Raw genomic sequence first — 19,271 nt, 5'->3', positions numbered from 1 at the left:
GCCCGCTGCGACTGGTGTCGTCTTGCCTGCCTTTGCTGCAGCAGCGGCACCTACGACGTGCAGCGGGAATCGCGGCTGCTGCAATAACTGCAGGTGCGGCTGCACGTATCTTTGCCGCTGCAACAGCCGATGCAAGCGTCAGAGGTGTTCCAGCTGCAGCAGCAACAGCTTCAGCAGCTGCATGAGGTTCCCTAAGTGTTTCTAGCGTGCGTTGCCGGTCTCAATGCCGTGCATACGTGTATGTCTTCTTACACTTTGGAACAAAACCAGGAGAAACCGCATGTTAGAAACATACAAGCACAAAGTAGGCAAACGCTAGACAAGTAGATGTAGGTACGATCTAAGGGGCTTTATATGCTTTGAACGGTGGTAATTTCTGCACATCAAGGTGTGTTGAAACACATAAGTGTAACTGTGTGGGCGAATGCACGTGAATACATGTATAGGTGCATAATTGCATAAAGCACAGACATGAGTTTTGGGTTTTGGGGCTATGAATCCGGGGGGTAGAGGTAAGCGTTGCCTTCCATCCACTGGCTTGCTTAGCACAGCTGCGCAAGTTGAGGCGGCGCTTCTGCCTACGAATTTGCATACCGTGGCTAGTTGGGACCTCTTTCTAGCTACATACGTTTTCTAGCTGCCACTAATTTTACCCAGCCACAGCCAACTGCAGCTTGCAGCAGCAATCTACTTGTAGCAGAGGTACGTACCCATTGACCATGGCCGTGGAGTAAAACTACTGAAGATCCATTGGCCACAATTTACTCCTTTCAAGTAATCTACCTAGAGCTACCTACAAGTGGCTGTGGCCAGCTGCAGCCAGCCGCCACCAGTTTGATGTGCTGTGCCTGACTTATGCGTTGGGCGTCTGTGTCTTCTTGGATGGCAATAACGTGAACAAATAACAGCAAGATCAGTACGTGGAGACGAAAAATAAGGTAGTCCTTAATTCAGCACCATTTACATGAGTGCGAGTAATAAATTGATGCGAATAGAACGAAATGCATTCACATGAAAGGAGCACTTCAAACTCCAGCAGTTCAGATTCTTCTGGAAAGCGGGGTGAGCGAGGTTCTTTGCACACACTGAGCATACTTCTTGTAACATGAACATGATCGAATTAATTTGAATAAAACAATGATTGGAAAAGATGCAATGAAACGGGCTTATGCATTCGAAGACTGCCTGTCGCTGCTTGAAGGATGACAATGGGCTCAGAGTCAATGTTCCCAACCACCAGCAATGCGCAGCCCTGGCCATAATCTCTGGGCTCTAAGGCCTACACCATCAGCTTGTGATTTAGCAATACATAAATTAAAGTTTACGAAGAGCCAAAGCAAGCAAAGTTGCTGGCTTAGACCCTGGACGGCAAACTCCTAGAAAAGCCAAGGAGCTTGGCCACCTTGCAGGCCCGCGCTGCGCCATAGATTCCAAGCGCGTTTCAAGCTGGCGCGCACTGACTTATCATTAGTTTGTTGAGTGAGCATTTAAGGAATACTAGTACTTCAAGGAATAGGAAGAATGCGTTGTTGCAATAGTTGAAATTCCGTTGCGCTGCTTCTGGGGCTGTGTGGGACTGGCAACACTGTTTTGCACTTGCCTTTTGTGTCTCACTTTTTGCGAAATTTCTCATCCTTTGAAACTTGACAAACTTTATCGTCTCGGCGCCGTTTTTGGCTGTTTAAACATTTTCGCGTTTCATCACCATTTCCTCCCCCTTTTCGTTGCGTTGCTTCCCGCCACCTGTCTCCTGATTATCGGGGCCCCTTAAGCCTTCTAGAAGCCCCAGGTGGCATCTCTCACTGAGTTGCACCGTACAGAGGCCAAGGGGGGCCCCCTTGTCTTTCACGATTCTGCATCTCAGAGGGTCCCGTAGAGCTGCTATCTGCTGTTCGAGGGGGCCCCCAGCCCCTTCATGGCCTTCCCTCCGCCCTGTGGCTAGCGCTGCTTCAGCAGCAGCAGCAGCAGCGGCGGATTCTGCATGCTTCTGCTGCTAATTAGCCCAACTGTGCTCTTCCTTTGCTGCTGCAGGGCCAGGCCTTAAGTCGTTGCCCGGAATTCTAGACTTCGAGCCCTGCCCATGGCTCACACTTTCAGTCGGAAAAAAGGAAATAAAGGAACACGCAAACAGTAAACGGAAAAGCAAGAAAATAAAAAAGGAAATAAACAGCCAAGTGAAGAAGAGAAGAAGTGAATGTCGAAATGTACGCAGTTTTCTGAAGCACACTGCCGCAGGCTGGGGAATTGTGTTTGTCTTCCATTTTTTTGTGTTATCTCGTCTTGTCTATCTTGCTTTCTTTACTTTGCTGCTTTTTATTTGCATGGCTTTTATATATATGGGTCTTCACGATGCTTGGCGGCAAGGGCTTTGCTGCAGTTGCTGCTAGGAGCTGCTGCCTCTGCAGCAGCCCCCAGGCGCAACAGCGCCCAGCAGCAGCAGCGACAGCAGCAGCAGCAACAGCAGCAGCAGCAGACCCCTACAGCTGTGTGTCGTGGAGGAGAGGCACCAGGTGCTTTGCGAGGGCATGTGGCGACCAGACGCGGCGCTTGCACCTCGCAGGTAGCCCCGCTGGAGCAGCAGCAGCAGCAGCAGCAGCGAAAGCTGCAGCAGCAGCAGCACCTACAGCAGCAAGAATAGCAGCAGCCCTTGGCAGCTGCCCAGGGAAAGCCCGCAGGCTTGCGGCTTCGCCTCTCTACAGCAAACTGCCGTGGCCTGCTGCACCCGCCCCAGAGGCCCAATATGCCTCTTCTGCATTTCAAGTTATTTCTACTAAGTCCAGAGACGGGCAGTTAAATAGACAAATGAGGGCCATGCATGGGCCCCCAGCAGGTGATAGCCCACAGGGGGCCCCCGAGGAGCGGCCAGTGCCGGGGCACAGCAGCAGCAGCAGCAGCAGCGGGAACAGCAGCACCAGCATGGACAGCAGCAGCAGCAGGGACAGCAGCAGCAGCAGGGACAGCAGCAGCAGCAGGGACAGCAGCAGCAGCAGGGATAGCAGCAGCAGCGGTGGGGCTGCCTTAGACTTTGCCGAGGTGTATATGCCTCGGCGTTCTCCTGGGGAGCAGTCAGCAGCAGCAGCAGCAGCAGCAGCAAAGCTGGCTTTGTACCCTACCTCGGGGCGTGGGGTGTCTAGACAGGCCACACAGAGCGAAGGCGCAGCAGCAGATTCGGGGGGCCCCAGGGGCCCCCGAGATCGCCAGAGGCCCCCACTTTTGTCTGCAACAGATGCTGCTGTTGCTCGCATCAAGGAACTGGTGCAGCAGTACAACGAGCAGCTGCAGCAGCAGCAGAAACAGGGGGCCCCTTTGCCCAAGGCTTCGGGGATCCGCATTGCTCTGCGGCGCCAGGGCTGCAGCGGAATGGCCTATGATGTCACACTCTACACAGAGGGGCCCCCCTTGAGCAGCAGCAGCAGCAGCCCCAGCAGCGCAGCTGGTGCTGCAGGCGCTGCTGAGGGGCCCCCGGTGGCCCCCCGGGCTGCTGCGGGGGGCCCCCGCTCCCGCAAGGGCAAGGACTGGGGGAAAGACGAAGTGGTTAAAGTTGGGGGAGTTGAAATTCGAGTTGCTGCTGATGCAGTTATGATGCTGGTGGGGACTCAGGTTGATTTCGTTGATGAAGATGTACAGACTGGCTTTGTTTTCAACAACCCCAACCAGAAACAGTCTTGCGGCTGCGGGAAGAGCTTCATGGTATAGCCTGCAGCCGCTGCTGCTGCAGCCGCTGCAGCTGCGGGCGCAGCAGCAGCAGCAGCAGCAGCAGTAGCAGTTTGCTCTCCGGGCCAGGCCTGGGCACAGGCCTGGCGGGGCCAAGCACCGGCGAACGCATGCATTCCTGTTTGGGGCTTTTGGAATTTTGCATGTTGCTGTTTTGTTTTTTTTCATTTTTAAAATTTTGTCTGTCTCCAGGTGCTGCAGCTTCTCACGCCTCGGCCTGGGGGGCCCCCGCTGCCATCAATTCGAAGAAGTAACTGCACTCGAGGGCCCCATCTTCCTTCAGGTCTGTACAGTGGAGGCCATTGCGGGGGACGTCGGTGCCCAGTTTGGCTCGCAGGGTGGAGGGGTGCAGGTAGCGGCAGATTTCGGGGTCGTGGGGCCCTGAACACGCATATGTGCATGCATGCATGCATGCGTGCATGCGTGCATGCGTGCATGCATGCAGGCGTGCATGCGTGTATGTGTGTGAATGTACGTACGTGTTCATTTATATGTGTATATATTCAGCTGTACGTACACCTCGACAATCAAGGCAAAGAGCGCAAGACCTAGGGAGCCGCAGTGTGGTATGTCTGAGCTGCTTTGCTGAAGAAGCTTTGTCACGAACAAAAGAGGCACAAAGCTGCTGCTGCAGCTGCTGCTGCAGCTGCTGCTGCTGGCGGTGACCCTGCTGGCCGGCAGTGTGTTGTTCTCACCCGCTAAGCGTCTGAGCCTGGCCACTGCGTCAGGTCCTTCGAGCTGCAGCGCCACGACAGTTCCGTTTGTCATTTCCTCAACAATCTGCAAAAAAGGAACACAAGGCGAAGTAAAAGGCCAACTCCAAACTTCAAGTTCAGAGCTGCTGCAGCAGCTGCTGCAGCTGCAGCAGCTGCAGCAGCTGCAGCAGCTTAGCTGCCGCACGAAGAAGTGACAAAAACGGGAGACATTGCCCTTTCCGACTTTGCGGGGATAGCCTCTTGAGGGTCTTTTTTAGGGGCCCCTAGGAGTCCTTCTAAAAGGGCCTTTTATGAAGGTTTTGCTGACGTGTTTAAACGCTACCCTGGAGGCTCCCGGGACCCACAGGGGCCCTACCTGTGGGTATTCCTTCAGCACTGTTCTGTAGATCTCGAGGAACTCTTGGGCTGCTAAATTGGTCAGGCGAAATGACTGCATGTTGGAAATTGCAAAATTCGCATTTATTATTTCTTCAAGTATGGCGCCAGTTTGCTGTATGGCATGGGGCTTCACGACGCAGCAAGTGACCTCAGGCACTGCAGTGGCCCCAAGGGCCCCCACCCCAAAAGGGGCTTCAGGGGCCCCAGCAGGGGCCCCAACAGGGGCCCCAGCAGGGGCCCCTGCAAGGGTCCCAGCAAAGGCTCCACCAGGCGCCCCGACAGGGGCCCCCGCAAGGGTCGCAGCAGGGGCCCCCGCAAGGGTCGCAGCAGGGGCCCCTGCAGGGGCCCGTGCGCGGGGCGTAACCCTCTCACAGAGCTCTGCAGCCAAATCCTCGATGGCAGCAGCGGGGGTGTCCGCACTTGGGTGTAGCGACTGAGGGGCGAGAGTGGCAACCCTGCGGAGGGGAGAAGAGCAAAGAGAAGACAAAGAAAACAGGTTAAGGGGCCCCCCGGGATTTCTAATGAGGCATTTTTGTTTCCAGAGAGCTTGTGAGCAGCTGCAGCGACTGCGGGGAAGCGGATTTAGATGGGCAAAGCTGAGCTGCGAAAACAACCAGAAAGATCTGCTAATGGCACTCCAGAGTTGCGGATTAAGAGAGAAGTGCCCACTTATTTGCTGCGTCTCTTCCAAGTAAAGTGAAAGCCACAATGGCAGAGGAAGATAAGACAGAAAGGTCCCCCTGCATGCATGTATTCGGCGAATGGAGGGCCAGCAGATCAGCCAAAGAAGCCTCTAAGGCCAGCTCTCTGCAGCTGGCCAGCGTGAGCCCAGAGTCAAGCAGGCCCTGAAGAGCTCGAGGGTAAACGTGGGTGTCAGTTGCGCGCCAGATACAGAGGGCAGGCTGCATGCACAGTGCGAGGTAAGCAGCAGTCTGGTGGTTGGCTGGCTCGAGGATTCTTAAATGTCGGGAAAGAAGAACAAGCTGCGCCCCTTGATACAATTTCTGAATCGTGGCGTTGGGAACCAAAACCCGTTTCAAGTTCGTGCTGCTGCTGCTGCTGCTGCTGCTGCTTCTTTTGAGTTCTACTGTGCTGTCGCCGGTGTAGTACACCAGTATCAGTTCCTTTGTGTCACCAGCACCCGACGCGTCCCACGACGCGTAGAAAGCAAGTCGGGGAGGGGTGTCCATTTGAAATATATTTTTAGTAAATTAATTTCAATTGAAGTTTATTAACGAGCGACGATTGCCGCTTCACTGCTGTAACCGCACAGCGCGCGCGTATAGATCTGAACAGTCGGCTGCAGGCCACTGCAGCAAGAACGACAGAGGGCCAGAAGGATGCCATCCAGGGCTCTAGTCGAAGAATTTAATGCAAAAAGAAATCCTTTTAAAAATATTTTCACTAAAAGTGAATTGTTTTTAGAGTTCCGGAAGGGGTGCGCATGCTAGCAGGTGTCTTGTGGCTCATCGGCTCGGTATGCATCTGCTTCTCAGTTCTGTAGCCTTCACTTCGAAAGATTATTGTTGAATAAATTTCCCTAAGTCGATCCAGTTGATCTGTGTTTAGTTTGAAGGGGAGAAGAGGCAGGTTTCCCGTAGACTGCTCGAAAGTGGAACATGCAAAAAGTCGATTCAAAACTTGAACGGAAGAGCAGCGGGAACTGTATCAGCAGGTTGGGTCCAAATGCGAAACAATATATCTATTTTTCTTATTATTTAACTTATAAATCAGTTTAAATGCAAAATTAGGCAATTTAACCTTATTTCTCTGTCCTCTTCAGTCCCATCAGTCAAGGATTGCGAGTTTCTGAAGAGGAATACAGGGCCTGGACCTCGGAGTCATTGAAGATCGGGTATACCTGGTTGACTTCCCTCAGTTTGTAGGCGACCTGAAGGAAATAGTTTTAGCCCGTATTACATTTGAAGCAATTTAGAATACTTTGCAGTGCAAGAAAGACAGACATTTATTAGTTCCTGCATCATGGCCTGCAGCCTGGTGTCCGGGCTTGCGGCCCTGTCCTGGTTGCAGATTCTGCAGTCTCGCATTTCCAAAAACTACATTTGATATTTGTACTTTCTGTTCCTTTTCAAGTGCCGCCTTCGCCACGGCGTCTTCGGCGTTTTCCTGCGGGGCGGCCGTTGCTGCGCAGTCTCCAGAAAATGTTGAACAGGAGTTAAAGCCTCACTTCAGCAATCTCAGCGTCCTCAGCTAAGTCTCGGGCGTGCTCTAGTTTGCGTTCAAGCTGGTTATCTCTGAAACTCGTGGTGAAACTGAAACGCTATTGTTGCACAGCAGTGGCACCTCTCTGTCTGCTCCTCGAGCTCATCCGCAACCTTATTCACGTCATCTTCCCTTTCTTCTTCCTGTAGTCCCGTAAATTTTAATTTCGTGTTTGCTGATCGAACCCCAGAACCCAAGGCTTACGCTTAACTCCTCGCCTTCCTCACCCTCCGCTTGCAACAGCCGCAGAGCTGTGCAGGATGAGCTTTCGCTGCATAAGGAGACGAGGAGGGAGGACAAAGCTAGGGACAAAGGCACAAAAAAAATCCTCATGATTTGATGATATGAAAATACTGTTTCAGGTTTGATTGCTGCCAAAGCCATAAATCTCTGAAGTCACTATCGGGTGCTTGAATGTGCATTCCTGACACCTGCGTATACACCAGAAATCTTAATTCTGACATTCACTCCAAAAGCATCAGTAACAAAATAAACCAATACTTGTTGGTCAGGTAACTGTTTTGATATTAATTTAGTTCAAGACTTGAAGAAGAACCACTTTCGATTCATGAGTTTACATGTACACGGGATGTCACAATCCTTAGCGCCACTGGACTCCAAGCTGTTTAGACCACCGAAGGCTACGGAGAACAATGCTTCCGTAATTTAACTACAAACTCGTGTACGTGTCGTGAATTCAAGATTTACGGGTGGCCTGGGCCGCAGCCGAATGCGACATGGCGCAGCAGAAGGAACTGTGGCTGATTCAGCGTCACTCTGGGTGACCGTAAGGGCAGGATTAAATCTGTGTGCGGCGCCATATGGATTAAAAGTATAATTTAAATATCAAAAGAAGCCCGTATTAAGTATCACACGAAATCGAAGCATCGTGAGACTGGGGCCCCACTGTGCCCCACAAACTCCCAGCGCCAGTTACCAGCGCGAGGCGACGCAGCCATCTACGCAATATTCCCCTGCCTAAACCCGTCTTTTCAAATTAGTTGCATTTAAATTAATCTTTTCTTTTAATTGGGAGAAGCACAGTGCGCGGAAGCGCGTCTAAAGCCCCCGGCGCGCTGCCGTGTGGGCCACCCACGCAAGCCAGTTGCTATTTCTCTGCCTCTGGGGATCCTGAGTGGAATGAATCATTGAGAGTCTTTTAATTGTTTTGAATGTACAAAGTCTTGTCACTAGATTAATTTTAAGTTCCTTTTTTATTGACTCAGGGGGCTCTCTGTGAGTCGATGCTGCTGTCCTTGGGAGCCTCGCAAGTGCAGAGGACTCTGGGGAAGCAGCAGCAGTTCTGTGTCCCTTCCCAGGCTTAGCTGCTGCATCTTGGCACTACTCCATCCTAGGGCGGCTGCGCCGAAGAAGTCCCTGCTTTTGCTGCTGCTGCTGCTGCTGCTGCTGCAGCCGCTGTGCTGCTGGACCCTTCTGGTACGCAACAGACTCTGCAGCAGCAGCAGAAAACTGAATTTTGGGCGGAGAGGATGCAGAGGGAAGGCAGCAGTGCGCCCAAGCGCTCCCGGCGGTCCCGGCGGCGGGCGAAGTCCAGCAACGAGGCCTCAGCAGCAGCAGCAGCAGCAGCAGCGTCGTCTGCTGCAGCAGCGGGCCCCGCGGCAGCTGGACACACGGCGTCCACAGGAGCAGCAGGAGCAGCAGGAGCAGCAGCAGCAGCAGCAGCGCCGTCTCTGACACTGGCGGCCCCCGCAGCCGCCCCTCCTCCCAGCTCGGGGGCCCCCGAGGCCCCGAAGCCGGAAGAAGCTGTGGGGAGAGAAAGTGCTGCTGCTGCTTCGAGTTTGCTGCCGCTGGTGGCGACGCCGCTGGCGCGGCGTTTGCTGCAGAAGCTGCAGTGGGCCTACGAGGCGCAGCGGGGCGGCGTGAGGCCCCCCGTGCTGCTGCACGGATTTCCGGGCAGCGGCAAAAGCTCTTATGTTCGCTGGCTGGCCCAAATGGCTGGCATCAAGGAGCCCCCCGTGAGTTTATTTCTGGACCAGCAGACGGAAGCAAAGGACCTCGTTGGTGAGCCCCCAGCGCCCCTCGCAGCAGCGTGCTGCTGCTGCCGCCGCCGCTGCTGCTGCTGCAGCTGCTGCCGCTGCTGCTGCTGCAGCGGCTGCTGCAGCGCCAGCTGCTCCCACTGCTGCAGCTGCCGCTGCTCCTGCACCGCCGGCTGCTCCCGCTGCTGCAGCTGCCGCTGCTGCTGCAGCTGCCGCCACCGCTGCTGCGGCTGCGGCAGGGAGAGCGCTGCAGCGGGCTGCCTGTAGCGACACGGACCCATTCTTTGTGTCTTCTGCGGCGAGCGATCTGCTGCTGAAGAGCTGCTGCAGGCGGCCGGCGGGGTTTTAATTACTGTTCTTTAATTGTTTTCTTTTATTTTCTTTTTATTTGCGTCAGGGTCTTGGGTCTGCGGCCGCCGCGCGGGGGAGTTTGAGTGGCAAGAGGGCATTTTGCTGCGCTGCGTGCGCGAGGGGCGTTGGGTGGTAATAGAGCAGCTGCAGCAGCTGGCGCAGGACGTGCATGCGCTGCTGCATGCGTTGGCAGCAACGGGAGTTCTAACAGTTCACGAGCAGCAGCAGCAAATCAAAGCTCACCCGAACTTCGCCCTCTTCGCAACGCTCGCTGCAGCGCCGCCTGTGCTGCGCCCGCGAGCTGGCCGCGCAGCAGCAGCAGCAGCAGCAGAAGCGGCAGCAGCAGCTGCAACGGAGGAGACGCTGGACGTCTCCTTGACAGCGCCGCCCCCCCGCCTGCCGCCGCTGCTGGCCTCTTGGGTGCTGCTGCATGTGCCTTCTCCCTCAGCAGCAGATGTTATGCAAATAGTGAAGACTGTGTTTCCCTTTGTTTCCCCCGCTGCCCACACGCTGCAGCGGGCCTTCCGTGCTGCAGCAGCAGCAGCAGCAGCAGGCCTCTCACGGCCGGGACAGCCGCCGCCCAGGGCCGTGCGGCTCCCGCAGCTGCGGGACTTCCTGAAGCTCTGCAGACGCCTCGACAAGCTCGCGAGAAGCAGCAGCAGCAGCAGCAGCAGCATTTTTGAGGGCTACTTGACGGACGGTCTGAAGCTGCGCATTGTGGAAGAAGGCGCAACTGTGCTGCTGGGTCACCTGAGTGACCGGCTGCTGCGGCTGCGTGCTGCTGCTGCCTTTGGCCGCGAGTGGGGTGTCAGTGAAGAACAAGTGGGGGCCCTTTTGTTTGGCCAGAGGCCCGCAGTCACTGACACGCCGGAGGCCCTAAGTGTGGGGCCTTACCTGTTGCCCAAGCTGCGCAGGCCGGAGCCCGCGGCCTGTGCAGCCCCCGAGGACGTCTTCGCCACAGCAGCGGCAGAGCCAGCAGCAGCAGCAGCAGCGGGGGAGCGCGCTGCTGCTGCTGCTGGCATGGGAGGCTCGGGCTGGCTCACGGGGCAGCAGCTGCGGCTGGTGCAGCAGGCTGCGGGGGCCCTGCTGGCTGGAGAGCCGCTGCTGCTGGTGGGCGACACCGGCGCAGGCAAGACCTTCATAGTGTCTTACTTGGCGCAGCAGCTGGGGGTGGGGTTGGTGGTGATTAATCTGCACCAGCAAAGTGAAGGGGAGGACTTGCTGGGCCGCTGGGTCCCCAGGCACCCCCCACAGGAGGCTACTGGGCTTTGGCGGCAGCTGCTGCACATTGGCGAGCTCATGCTGGGGCCCCTGGGCCAAGAAGGGCCCCCGCAGGGGCCCGAAGCAGGTGCAGCAGCAGCAGCAGCTGCTGCTGCTGCTGCTTCAGCTGCAGGTCGAAAAACAGGGAGGGATGAGGAGGGGGATGGCCCTCAGGCGAAAAGGCGAAAGCAACAAACTGAAACGGGCAACAGCATTATAGATGCATCTAGGCAAATGCTGCTGCAGGCACGGAAAATTGGTTCGCGGCTGCTGCAGCGGGAGGCATATGTGGCGCTGCTGCGGCTGGCAGCAGCAGCAAACACTGCCCTGCTGCAGCTGCTTAGGAAGCGAGGTGATATGCTGCCTGTCGTGCGGACTCCCCAGAAGCAGCAGCAGCTGCAGCAGCGTGTGACAGCAGGGGAGCTGCTGGCGAGCTGCACTGAGCTGCAAACTTCTGTGTCAGATCTACTAGAAGATCCAGCCCTGGCGGACTGCAGCGCAGCGACGCCTCGCAAGTTTGAGTCTTTGTTGGATACATGCGGGTTGAGGGGCTTCTTGCCCCAGAGCGGGGGCTGCGGAGCAGCAGCAGCACAGGGAGCAGCAGAAGAAGCAGCAGCAGCAGCCGGCGCAGAAGCAGCAGCAGCACACCCGAAACGCCGCTGTCAGCTGCACTTCGCCTTCACAGAGGGGCCACTTGTTGAAGCCGTGAGAACGGGGAAATGGCTGCTGCTTGATGAAATCAACTTGGCTCCTCCCGACTTGCTGCAGCGGCTGCTGGGGCTGCTGGACGAGCCTGAGGAGCCGCTGCTGGTGCTGGAGGGCGGCAAGCCGCGCCGGGTGTACAGACACCCCAACTTCCGTGTCTTCGCCTGCATGAACCCGCCCACCCTCGCGCCCCCTCTCCGACTCGCAGAACACAAGCTGGAGTTCGAAGACGAGAACGAACCGCCCTCTGCAGACGGCCCCGACCACCAGCAGCAGCAGCAGCACCAGCAGCAGAGGGGTAAGGCGGCGTCTGCAGAAGGGTCTGCGGCTGTGGGCAAGCGGGAGCTTCCGGCTGAAGTGCGGCAGCGGTTCACAGAGCTGTTTGTGGATGACACAGACGGGCTAGAAGACATAACCACAATAGTGGATGCGCACTTGCGGCAGTTGAGCGCCGACCCTCCCTCTCGCCTTGTGGCTGAGGTGTACATACACCTGAGGTACTTGGCCGAGGCAGGGCAGATCCTAGATGGCAACAACAAAACTCCTTGCTACTCTCTGAGAACCCTGTCTAGAGCTTTACAGCACGCAGCAGCCGTGGCCCAGCGCCGGCTGCGCCCCCTGCAGCTACGTGCTGCACTAAAGGAGGGCTTTGCTGCTCTCTTCGGCTCTTCCCTGAGCCCCCACAGCGCCTCCAGGGTCGAAGAAGTCCTAGCCAAAGCGCTGAAGGAGCCGCGGCTGCAGAGGCTTGCAGGGGGTGCTTCATGCAGTGTGGAGAGGGCAGCCTCACAAGCCGCAGGAGGTGTGGGAGCTGCTGCTCCGCCCCTGGATCTGCAGCTGCTGCCCACGCCGTCTGACGAGCACCCACATGTGTCCATCGAGGGCTTTATTGTGCGCAGGGGTGAGCCAAAGGGCGCTTCTGCATGCAGGCAGCAGCGGGCTCTCCCCTCTGCTGCTTTCTGTTGTGGTGCTCTGCTCGAGTTGAATAAAGAAGCACAAAAACGGTTCAGAGGCATAGTGCCATTTGGGAACTCAGCGTTCTTCTATCTGCTGCAGGCTATGCCTATCTTTGTTCGTATTTGCTGCTACTGCATTTGTTTGTTTACTGTACATTTGTATAGTCGTTTATCATTGCTGCTGCGGCATCTGCCTGTGCATTTGTGCTTCCTAGGTAACGAGCCGATAGCTGTAGAGACACTGAAGAAGAGTTTCGTAATGACGCCGCGTTCTGCGGTGTACGTACGCCGTGTGGCTCGGCTGCTGAGCGGCAGCCGCTGTGCGTTGCTGCTGGAGGGCCCCACATCTTGCGGGAAGACATCTTTGGTGTCTTTTCTGGCTGCTGCTACTGGGCATAAATGCGTGAGAATAAACAATCACGAAAATACTGACATTCAGGAGTACGTTGGAAGCTACGCCCCAGACCAACACGGCAGACTTGTCTTCACAGAGGGGCTGCTGACTCTGGCGGTGCGCCACGGCTGGTGGGTTCTGATTGACGAGCTGAACCTCGCGCCCTCCGAAGTCCTAGAGGGTAGGACCCGTTGCTGCAGCAGCAGCAGCAGCAGCAACAGCACCTGCCACAGCAGCAGCACCAGCAGCAACAGCAGCAGGAGCAGGGAATAGGCTGGGTTGCACTTTGTTTGAGCCTCGCTGCCAGCTGCATTTCACAAAAAAGAACAGAAGCAGCGGGGTTGTAGTGCGTAGCTCTGCTGCTGTTGCTTGTTTCTGTTGCTGCAGCTCTCAACCGTCTCTTAGACAACAACCGCGAGCTGGTCTTGCCCACAACTGGCGAAGTCATAAAAGCCCACAGCGACTTCCAGCTGTTCGGGACTCAGAATCCAGCGGGCATTGGGGTTTACGGGGGCCGCAAGATGCTGAGCAAAGCTTTAGCCAATCGTTTTTTGCAGCTGGAGATTGAGGAGTTGGGCGAAGACGACCTCCGCCTCATTCTCATGAACAAATGCAAACTCCCCTCTTCCAGGGCAGAGCCCATGCTGCGCGTATACAGGGACCTGCAGCAAAGAAGAGCCAACAGCTCAGTAAGCCACGAGCTGTTCTCGCTGCTGCTGCAGCTTTGCCGGCTTTTGTTTTGTTCCCGCTTAGCTAGTTTGCATGCTGTCGCGGTGCTGTTTGTGTGATCGTTTTCTAGTGTTGGACACAACTTTTTCATCTTTGTCGACTTCCTTCCCTCTTTCTCAATGCTTCTTCTCTCTAAGTGTCTTTTTGCTTTCTTTTCCCCTGAATTTTGTTTTCTCGCTCATGACTCTGCCGTTTTCCGTGATTTTTGTGCAATTTTTTTGTTTAGGTGTTTTTCGGCTCTCATGGTTTCATGACCATCCGCGACTTAATTAGGTGGGGACGGCGCGTCGGGAACTCTCCTTTCCAGGAGCTCCTTCATAACCAACAGCAAAACCAGAAGCAGCAGCAGGAGCAGGAGACTCGTGAGTACGCACCCACGTCGCTTGAGGAGGTCGCGCTGGAGGGGTGGCTGCTTGTGGGTGAGCGGCTGCGCACTGAGGAAGAGAGGGCCACAGTGCGCCAGTCTTTAGAAAAACACTGTCTCAATTCAACTCCAGCAAAGCCTAAACAGTTGCTTGTGGATTATGCAAGGGATCCATATGTTGCTGCCTTCCGCCGGCTGCTGGACAGAAAGATTGAGTGCTGCATGCAGCAGCAGGCTGCGGCTGCTGCAGCTGCTGCGGAAGCAGCAGCTGCAGCACAGAGAGCGGCTGCGCTTGACGCTGGCCCGGAAAGGGAACTATTGGAAGCCGAGGCTGCTGCAGCTGCCACAGAAGCAGCAGCTGCAGCAGCAGCTGCAGAGCTTCCCCCTTTCCTTCCGTTTTCCTTCAATAATGCCTCCTTCAGGTTGTTGGCCCTTACGCTGAGGGCCCTTGCAGCCTCTGAAAGTCTTCTTTTGATTGGAGACACAGGGGCAGGCAAAACTGCCGTGTGCGAGTTAGTGGCGTGGACCCTGCGGCAGCAGCAGCAACCGCCGCAGCAGCAAGACCAGCAGCAGCAGCAGGAGGGCCAAGAGCTAGAAGACTTGCTTCGACAGCGTTTGTATCCAAGTGGTATGTATGTCTACAACTGCCACTTGCAGATGGAGGCATCGGAGCTGTTGGGTTGTATGACTCCGGTTCACCAAGGCGAGCTGCAGCAGCAGCAACAGCTTGCTGCTATGGTGCAGACAGAGGTTCTTCGTATGCTGGAACAGCCACCAGACCCAGACGAGCTGCTTCCTGACTGGAAGCAACGCGAGCAATCTGCAGCAGCAGCAGCTGCTGGAGGTGCAGCCGCAACAGGGACATCTGAAGCAGCAGGAGCAGACGAGAGGGACAGCTCGTCGCGTGAGCTGCTGCTGCGGTTCTATGAACTGCTGCAGTCGGAAGCAGCAGATGTGCTGATCTGCTTGAGGGCCGAAAGATACCGTAAAGATGACAGTGCTGCAGCGGATGAAGAAGATGCCAGCCTTTTCTCGAGGGCCCTCAGCAGGGCCACCAAGAACGCTCAACAGCAGCTACTTAAAGAGACACAGGAAGCAGCAGCGGCAGCAGCTGAGAAAGAAACAGAACTGAGGGAGCAGCTTCAAACAGCTCAGCAAAAACTGCAGCAAAGGCAATGCCTGCAGCAACACCAGCAACAGCTGCAGCAGCAGCAAGATCAGCTGCAACGTGAGGAGCAGCAAAAGACCACGGACGACGGCGATGCCAGCGAGACTATGCAGCAGGAGCAGCAACAGCAGCTGCAGCAAGGGGGTACAGCAGCACGAAAACGACAACGCAAAGGGGTCAGAAATCGTGCAGCAAAGGAAGCAGCTGGCGTTGCTGCTGCTGACTCTGAGCAAGTTGCAGAAGCAGCACAAAAGAGACGCCGAAAGGCAACAGAAAATGTAGAGACCGCAGCAGCTTCAGCATCAGTGGAGGCAGGAGAAGCACGAACAAATTATGTGGACAAGCAGCCTGCTGAGCCTGCAGCAGCAGCTCATGCTGCTTCTGCCAGCGACGCTGGTGGTGAAGGAGCCGCCGCAGAGGCAGCAGCAGCAGCAGCAGTAAGTGCGGCGGAGGAAGAAGTATCGTTGCGTGCATCAGCCTGCGGTTCTGCTGCAGCAGCGCTCGCAGCTCGCGCTGCTGCTAGCGAGACTGCTGCTGCACTAGTAAACCGATTCTGCGAGCTGCTGCGGCAGCGCTGTGCTGCGTGGCTGGCAGCATGCAAGGGGACCCGCCGCCTGTTCTGCTGGCGAGATGGACCATTGGTCAGGGCCATGCGCGAGGGGGCCCTTTTTCTTCTTGATGAGGCCTCCCTAGGCCAAGACGCAGTTTTAGAGCGACTGAATTCAGTGCTCGAGGATGGGCGGCACCTGCTGCTGACAGAACAGGGGGCAGCAGGCGCAGCAGCAACGGGCGGAACAGCTGATCGCGACGCAGAAGCAGCAACAGGGGCACCTGCAGAAGCAGCATCGGCGGGGGTAGGCGTAGAAGCAGCTGCAGGCTTCCGCTTCATTGCAACAATGAACCCTGGAGGGGACTATGGCAAGCGCGAGCTGTCTCCGGCATTGCGCAACCGCCTGACGGAGGTGTATGTACCTGCCTTCAGCTTCCAGGCCCCAGACGCTGTGCTGCTGCTGCTGCAGCGCCTCCAGCACACGTGTGTCCGCGGCCTGTGTCTGCCGCACGCAGCAGCAGCAGCTGCGGAAACCAGCGAAAAGAAGACGGGGGGTGTGACCCAAATGCAGCAAGAAATCACGTTGTTGTTGGAACAGCAGCAGCAGCAACAACAACGAGAAGGCAGCGCCGAGGACTTGCCTCTCAACTTACTGGCTGCGCGCCTGCTGCTGGTGCTGCGGTGGGTGAGACAGTACATTAAGCAGCCGCTCTCGATTCGTGATGCATTTTGCTGGATTTGTTTTATCCACAGGTTTGTAGCTTCCAATCTGCGGCAACCAGCAGCAGCAGCAGCACGACCTGCTCCCGCAGCTGTAGCAGCAGCTGCTGCTCGGTGGGTGGTGCAGGGTTTCATACATGGGGGGTGCTTGCTGCTGCTGGATGGCCTAGGTGTGGGGGCAGAGCTGCAGTTATCGCAGCAGCAGCTTCAGGAGTTAGCGGATGACTATGTAAATGCTGAGACAGACCTCAGCAATGCGCATGCTCCGCATGCACCCCAGCAGCAGCAGCAGCAAGTGCAACAGCGGCTTCAGCTGCTCCAGAAACAACTGCAGCAGCAGCTCGAGGAAGCTGCGACGCAGCCACAGAGAAGGCCACATATAGGCATTTTGCTGCTTCTAAAGGCGCATGCTTGCCGCCTTTACCGCGATCTTGGCCTCTACAGATACAACGAACTGCCTCAGCAGCAGCAGCAACCCCAGCAGCAAGATATGACAGGCCCTTTTTGGGAGACGACGTGTTCTTCATTTGATGAAGACGGGTTTGCATGGGTCTCTGCTGCTCTGACTGATGAGAAACTAAGTGAAAAAGAAGCAGAGGCAGCGCTGGAAGTGGGTCCTTTCAGCCTTGCCGCTTTCAAGCAGGTGCAGCAGCAGCAAAAGCTGCGGCAGCAGCAGCCAAACGAGGAGGAGCTCCCGGAAGTCGTGAAGTCGCCGTCTGTAAGGAAGTCTCTAGGAAGGCTGCTGCGTTGCTTGCTGCTAATCCAGCAGCAGCAGCAGCAGCAGTGCAAGCTGGCGTCAGGACTAGGAGGCCTCGGCAGCAGCTCCGGGCGGCACGCGGTGCTGTTGGAGGGACCCCCAGGGGCCGGCAAAACGTTTGTAGTGGGCCTTCTGGCCCGGCTGTGTGGACGGCGTCTTGTGCGAATCAATTTGAGTGAAGACACGGAGCTTGCAGACCTTTTAGGAGCTGTCGTCCCTAGCGCAGAAGTAGAAGAAAGCTGCGGGTCTGAGGGCTCCGCAGAGGCCGCCACGCAGCGACAGAAAAAGCCTCCTTTTGTGTAAGTCAGTGCACTGAGCAGCGGCTTAACCCGCCCCTCCTCAAGGCAAGGGCTGTGTTAGCTTTTTGTGTCCCACGTGTTCAACGGTAGCCGCCAGCAGCCTGAAAATTGAGATCAGCACTTGTATGCGTGCACGCATTCGTGCATGCATGCGTGTCCATCTTAATAAATTTTGCTTGGGATGTGTGTGCACTCGCTGGGCAATGTTGGGGCTTCTTAGGTGGACTGATGGAGTGCTGACCCGCAACCTGCGTGCGGGCAATTGGATTTTGCTGGACGAGTTGAATTTGGCGCCGCAGCAGACGCTGGAGGGCCTAAACCCGCTGCTGGACCACAGGCGCTGTGTGTACTTGCCGACCCCAGAGGATCCTCTCAGTACCAAGAACAGAGACGCAGCAAACAAAGACGCAGCAGCAAAAGCTGGAGGGACAGAAGCAGCAGTAGCTGGAGGGGAAGCAAACAAGGGAGCTGCTGTCTATGCACCTCCAGGATTTGTTCTCTTCGCCACGCAGAACCCTCACGCGACAACAGCAGCTGCTGGCGTTCAGACAAGACGGACAAGTGCAAGTAACAACAAATGCGTTATGGAAGATGATGAGGAAGAGACTGTTGCAGATTTGTTGCGTCTCCTTGGACTGCCGGAGAGCCTCGACGGCACAGCCTTTAAACGGCACAGCAGCAGCAGCGGCAGCAGCAGCAGTGGCGGCAGCAGCAGGCCCTGCAGCAAAGCTGTGGAAGGCAGGAAAGGCCTTCCTCAGTCACTTTTAAATCGCTTTTGTAGAGTGCGCGTCGATGAAATGCTCGAGTCGGACATGATCGCCATTGCTCACAAGCTCCTAACCTGTCTGCAGAGCAAACGGGAGCAGCAGGAAGAGCGGCAGCAACATCAGGGACAGCAACAGCTTCGGCAGAAGCAACGGGAGGAACAGCAACAGCTTCCAAAGGAAGGGACGCGTGAATCGGCTCTGGCTCTTGCTAAGGAGCCCCAGCTGGGGCTGCTGCTAAGTACATGCTTTGTGCGCTGTGTTCGTTTATTGGGGCAGCTGGCCTTAGAAAGACCTTTTCAGGGCCTGGGCGATTCCGTCTTCAACTTGAGAGACGTTATGCGGGTTGTCAGGCTTTTCGCAAATAAAGTAAATTGTGCCGCTGTTGCTGGTGTTGCTGTGGATGCTGCTGCTGCTGGTGTTACTGTGGGTGCTGCTGCTGTTGCTGCCGCTCTTGCATGGTACAGGTGGCCTGTGTATTGAAGATTCCAAAATGCTAGTTAGGGGTTTGGCAGCTCAGAGACCCGTGGGGTAGGAAATACAGCGGCTGAAGAAAGCTAGAATGGAACAGAGCTTGAAAGGAAAGAGACATGGATTTGCTAAGACCACTATATCAAATCATCTACGTAGCTTGCGGGCATTTGTGTAAACTTGCTGCTGATGTGCATGCCCTCAGCTGCCCTCAGCAGACCCGCGGTCTGCTGCGGCTGTGGCGTTGCTCTCGCGATTGAGGATTTCAGACAATGTGCAAGCAGCGGCTTCTGTGCTGCTGCTCTGCTTCCCGCCGCGGCTGATGGAGCTGCTGCAGGCGCGCAGGCAGCAGCAACAGCAACAGCAACAGGAGGAGTTCCCCATAGACGCTGTTGCTGCGCTGCTGTGCCCAGCAGTGGCGCCCGTAGCCGTGCTGCGCTCAGTGCAGCCGCAGCTGCTGACAGCTAGCAACAAGCTTTCACATCTGGCCGGAGGGCAGCAGCCTCTTGATTTATTCGTAAGAGGTGCAACTGTTTCTCTTGGAAACATGGTGCTGACTCAGCTCTCCCAGCCTGCTGAAGATCCGCAGCAGCAGCAGCAGCACCCGAAGCAGCACAAGTTAGCCAGCGGGCTGCTGCTGCACTCACAAAGATCTTGCGTGTCAGCAGTGGCAACAGCCTTGGCAGCTAACTTTCCAGTGCTGCTGACTGGAGAGAGAGGCGGAGGTAGGAGCCTGTGTCTTTGTGCCTTCCAGCTCG

General features: G+C 56.2%; 3 protein-coding genes across 3 annotated transcripts in view; 2 read left to right on the top strand and 1 right to left on the bottom strand.

Annotated features, from left to right (window-relative positions):
* Window positions 1–2,349: 2,349 nt before the first annotated feature.
* Window positions 2,350–3,696, top strand: ETH_00001070 (iron-sulfur cluster assembly accessory protein, putative; the record flags this gene model as incomplete). Its single annotated transcript, XM_013373287.1, has 1 exon — window positions 2,350–3,696. One exon carries the CDS (start codon window positions 2,350–2,352, stop codon window positions 3,694–3,696), a length of 1,347 nt encoding a protein of 448 aa, XP_013228741.1.
* Window positions 3,697–3,919: 223 nt separating this feature from the next.
* On the bottom strand, window positions 3,920–5,998 carry ETH_00001065 (nucleoside diphosphate kinase 7, putative; the record flags this gene model as incomplete). The annotated part of the gene is made up of 4 exons (XM_013373286.1): window positions 3,920–4,095; window positions 4,410–4,494; window positions 4,786–5,263; window positions 5,478–5,998. The coding sequence occupies 4 exons, from the start codon at window positions 5,996–5,998 to the stop codon at window positions 3,920–3,922; spliced, it is 1,260 nt and encodes a 419-aa protein (XP_013228740.1).
* A 2,523-nt stretch (window positions 5,999–8,521) lies between these two features.
* ETH_00001060 (Midasin, related) overlaps window positions 8,522–19,271 on the top strand; it is a gene marked incomplete at both ends in the record, with an annotated part of 29,537 nt that continues 18,787 nt past the window's right edge. The window contains 7 exons of the mRNA XM_013373285.1: window positions 8,522–9,053; window positions 9,426–12,242; window positions 12,513–12,872; window positions 13,079–13,380; window positions 13,647–17,278; window positions 17,499–18,411; window positions 18,719–19,238. Coding sequence (XP_013228739.1) covers window positions 8,522–9,053; window positions 9,426–12,242; window positions 12,513–12,872; window positions 13,079–13,380; window positions 13,647–17,278; window positions 17,499–18,411; window positions 18,719–19,238 — 9,076 coding nt within the window. The remainder of the gene's footprint in view (window positions 9,054–9,425; window positions 12,243–12,512; window positions 12,873–13,078; window positions 13,381–13,646; window positions 17,279–17,498; window positions 18,412–18,718; window positions 19,239–19,271) is intronic.

Source organism: Eimeria tenella, genomic scaffold (genome assembly GCF_000499545.2).
Source record: "Eimeria tenella Houghton genomic scaffold, Eth_scaff13, whole genome shotgun sequence".
NCBI classification, from domain to species: domain Eukaryota; phylum Apicomplexa; class Conoidasida; order Eucoccidiorida; family Eimeriidae; genus Eimeria; species Eimeria tenella.
The sequence above is the reverse complement of the archived record's forward strand: the minus strand, read 5'-3'. Positions and strand labels throughout refer to the sequence as shown.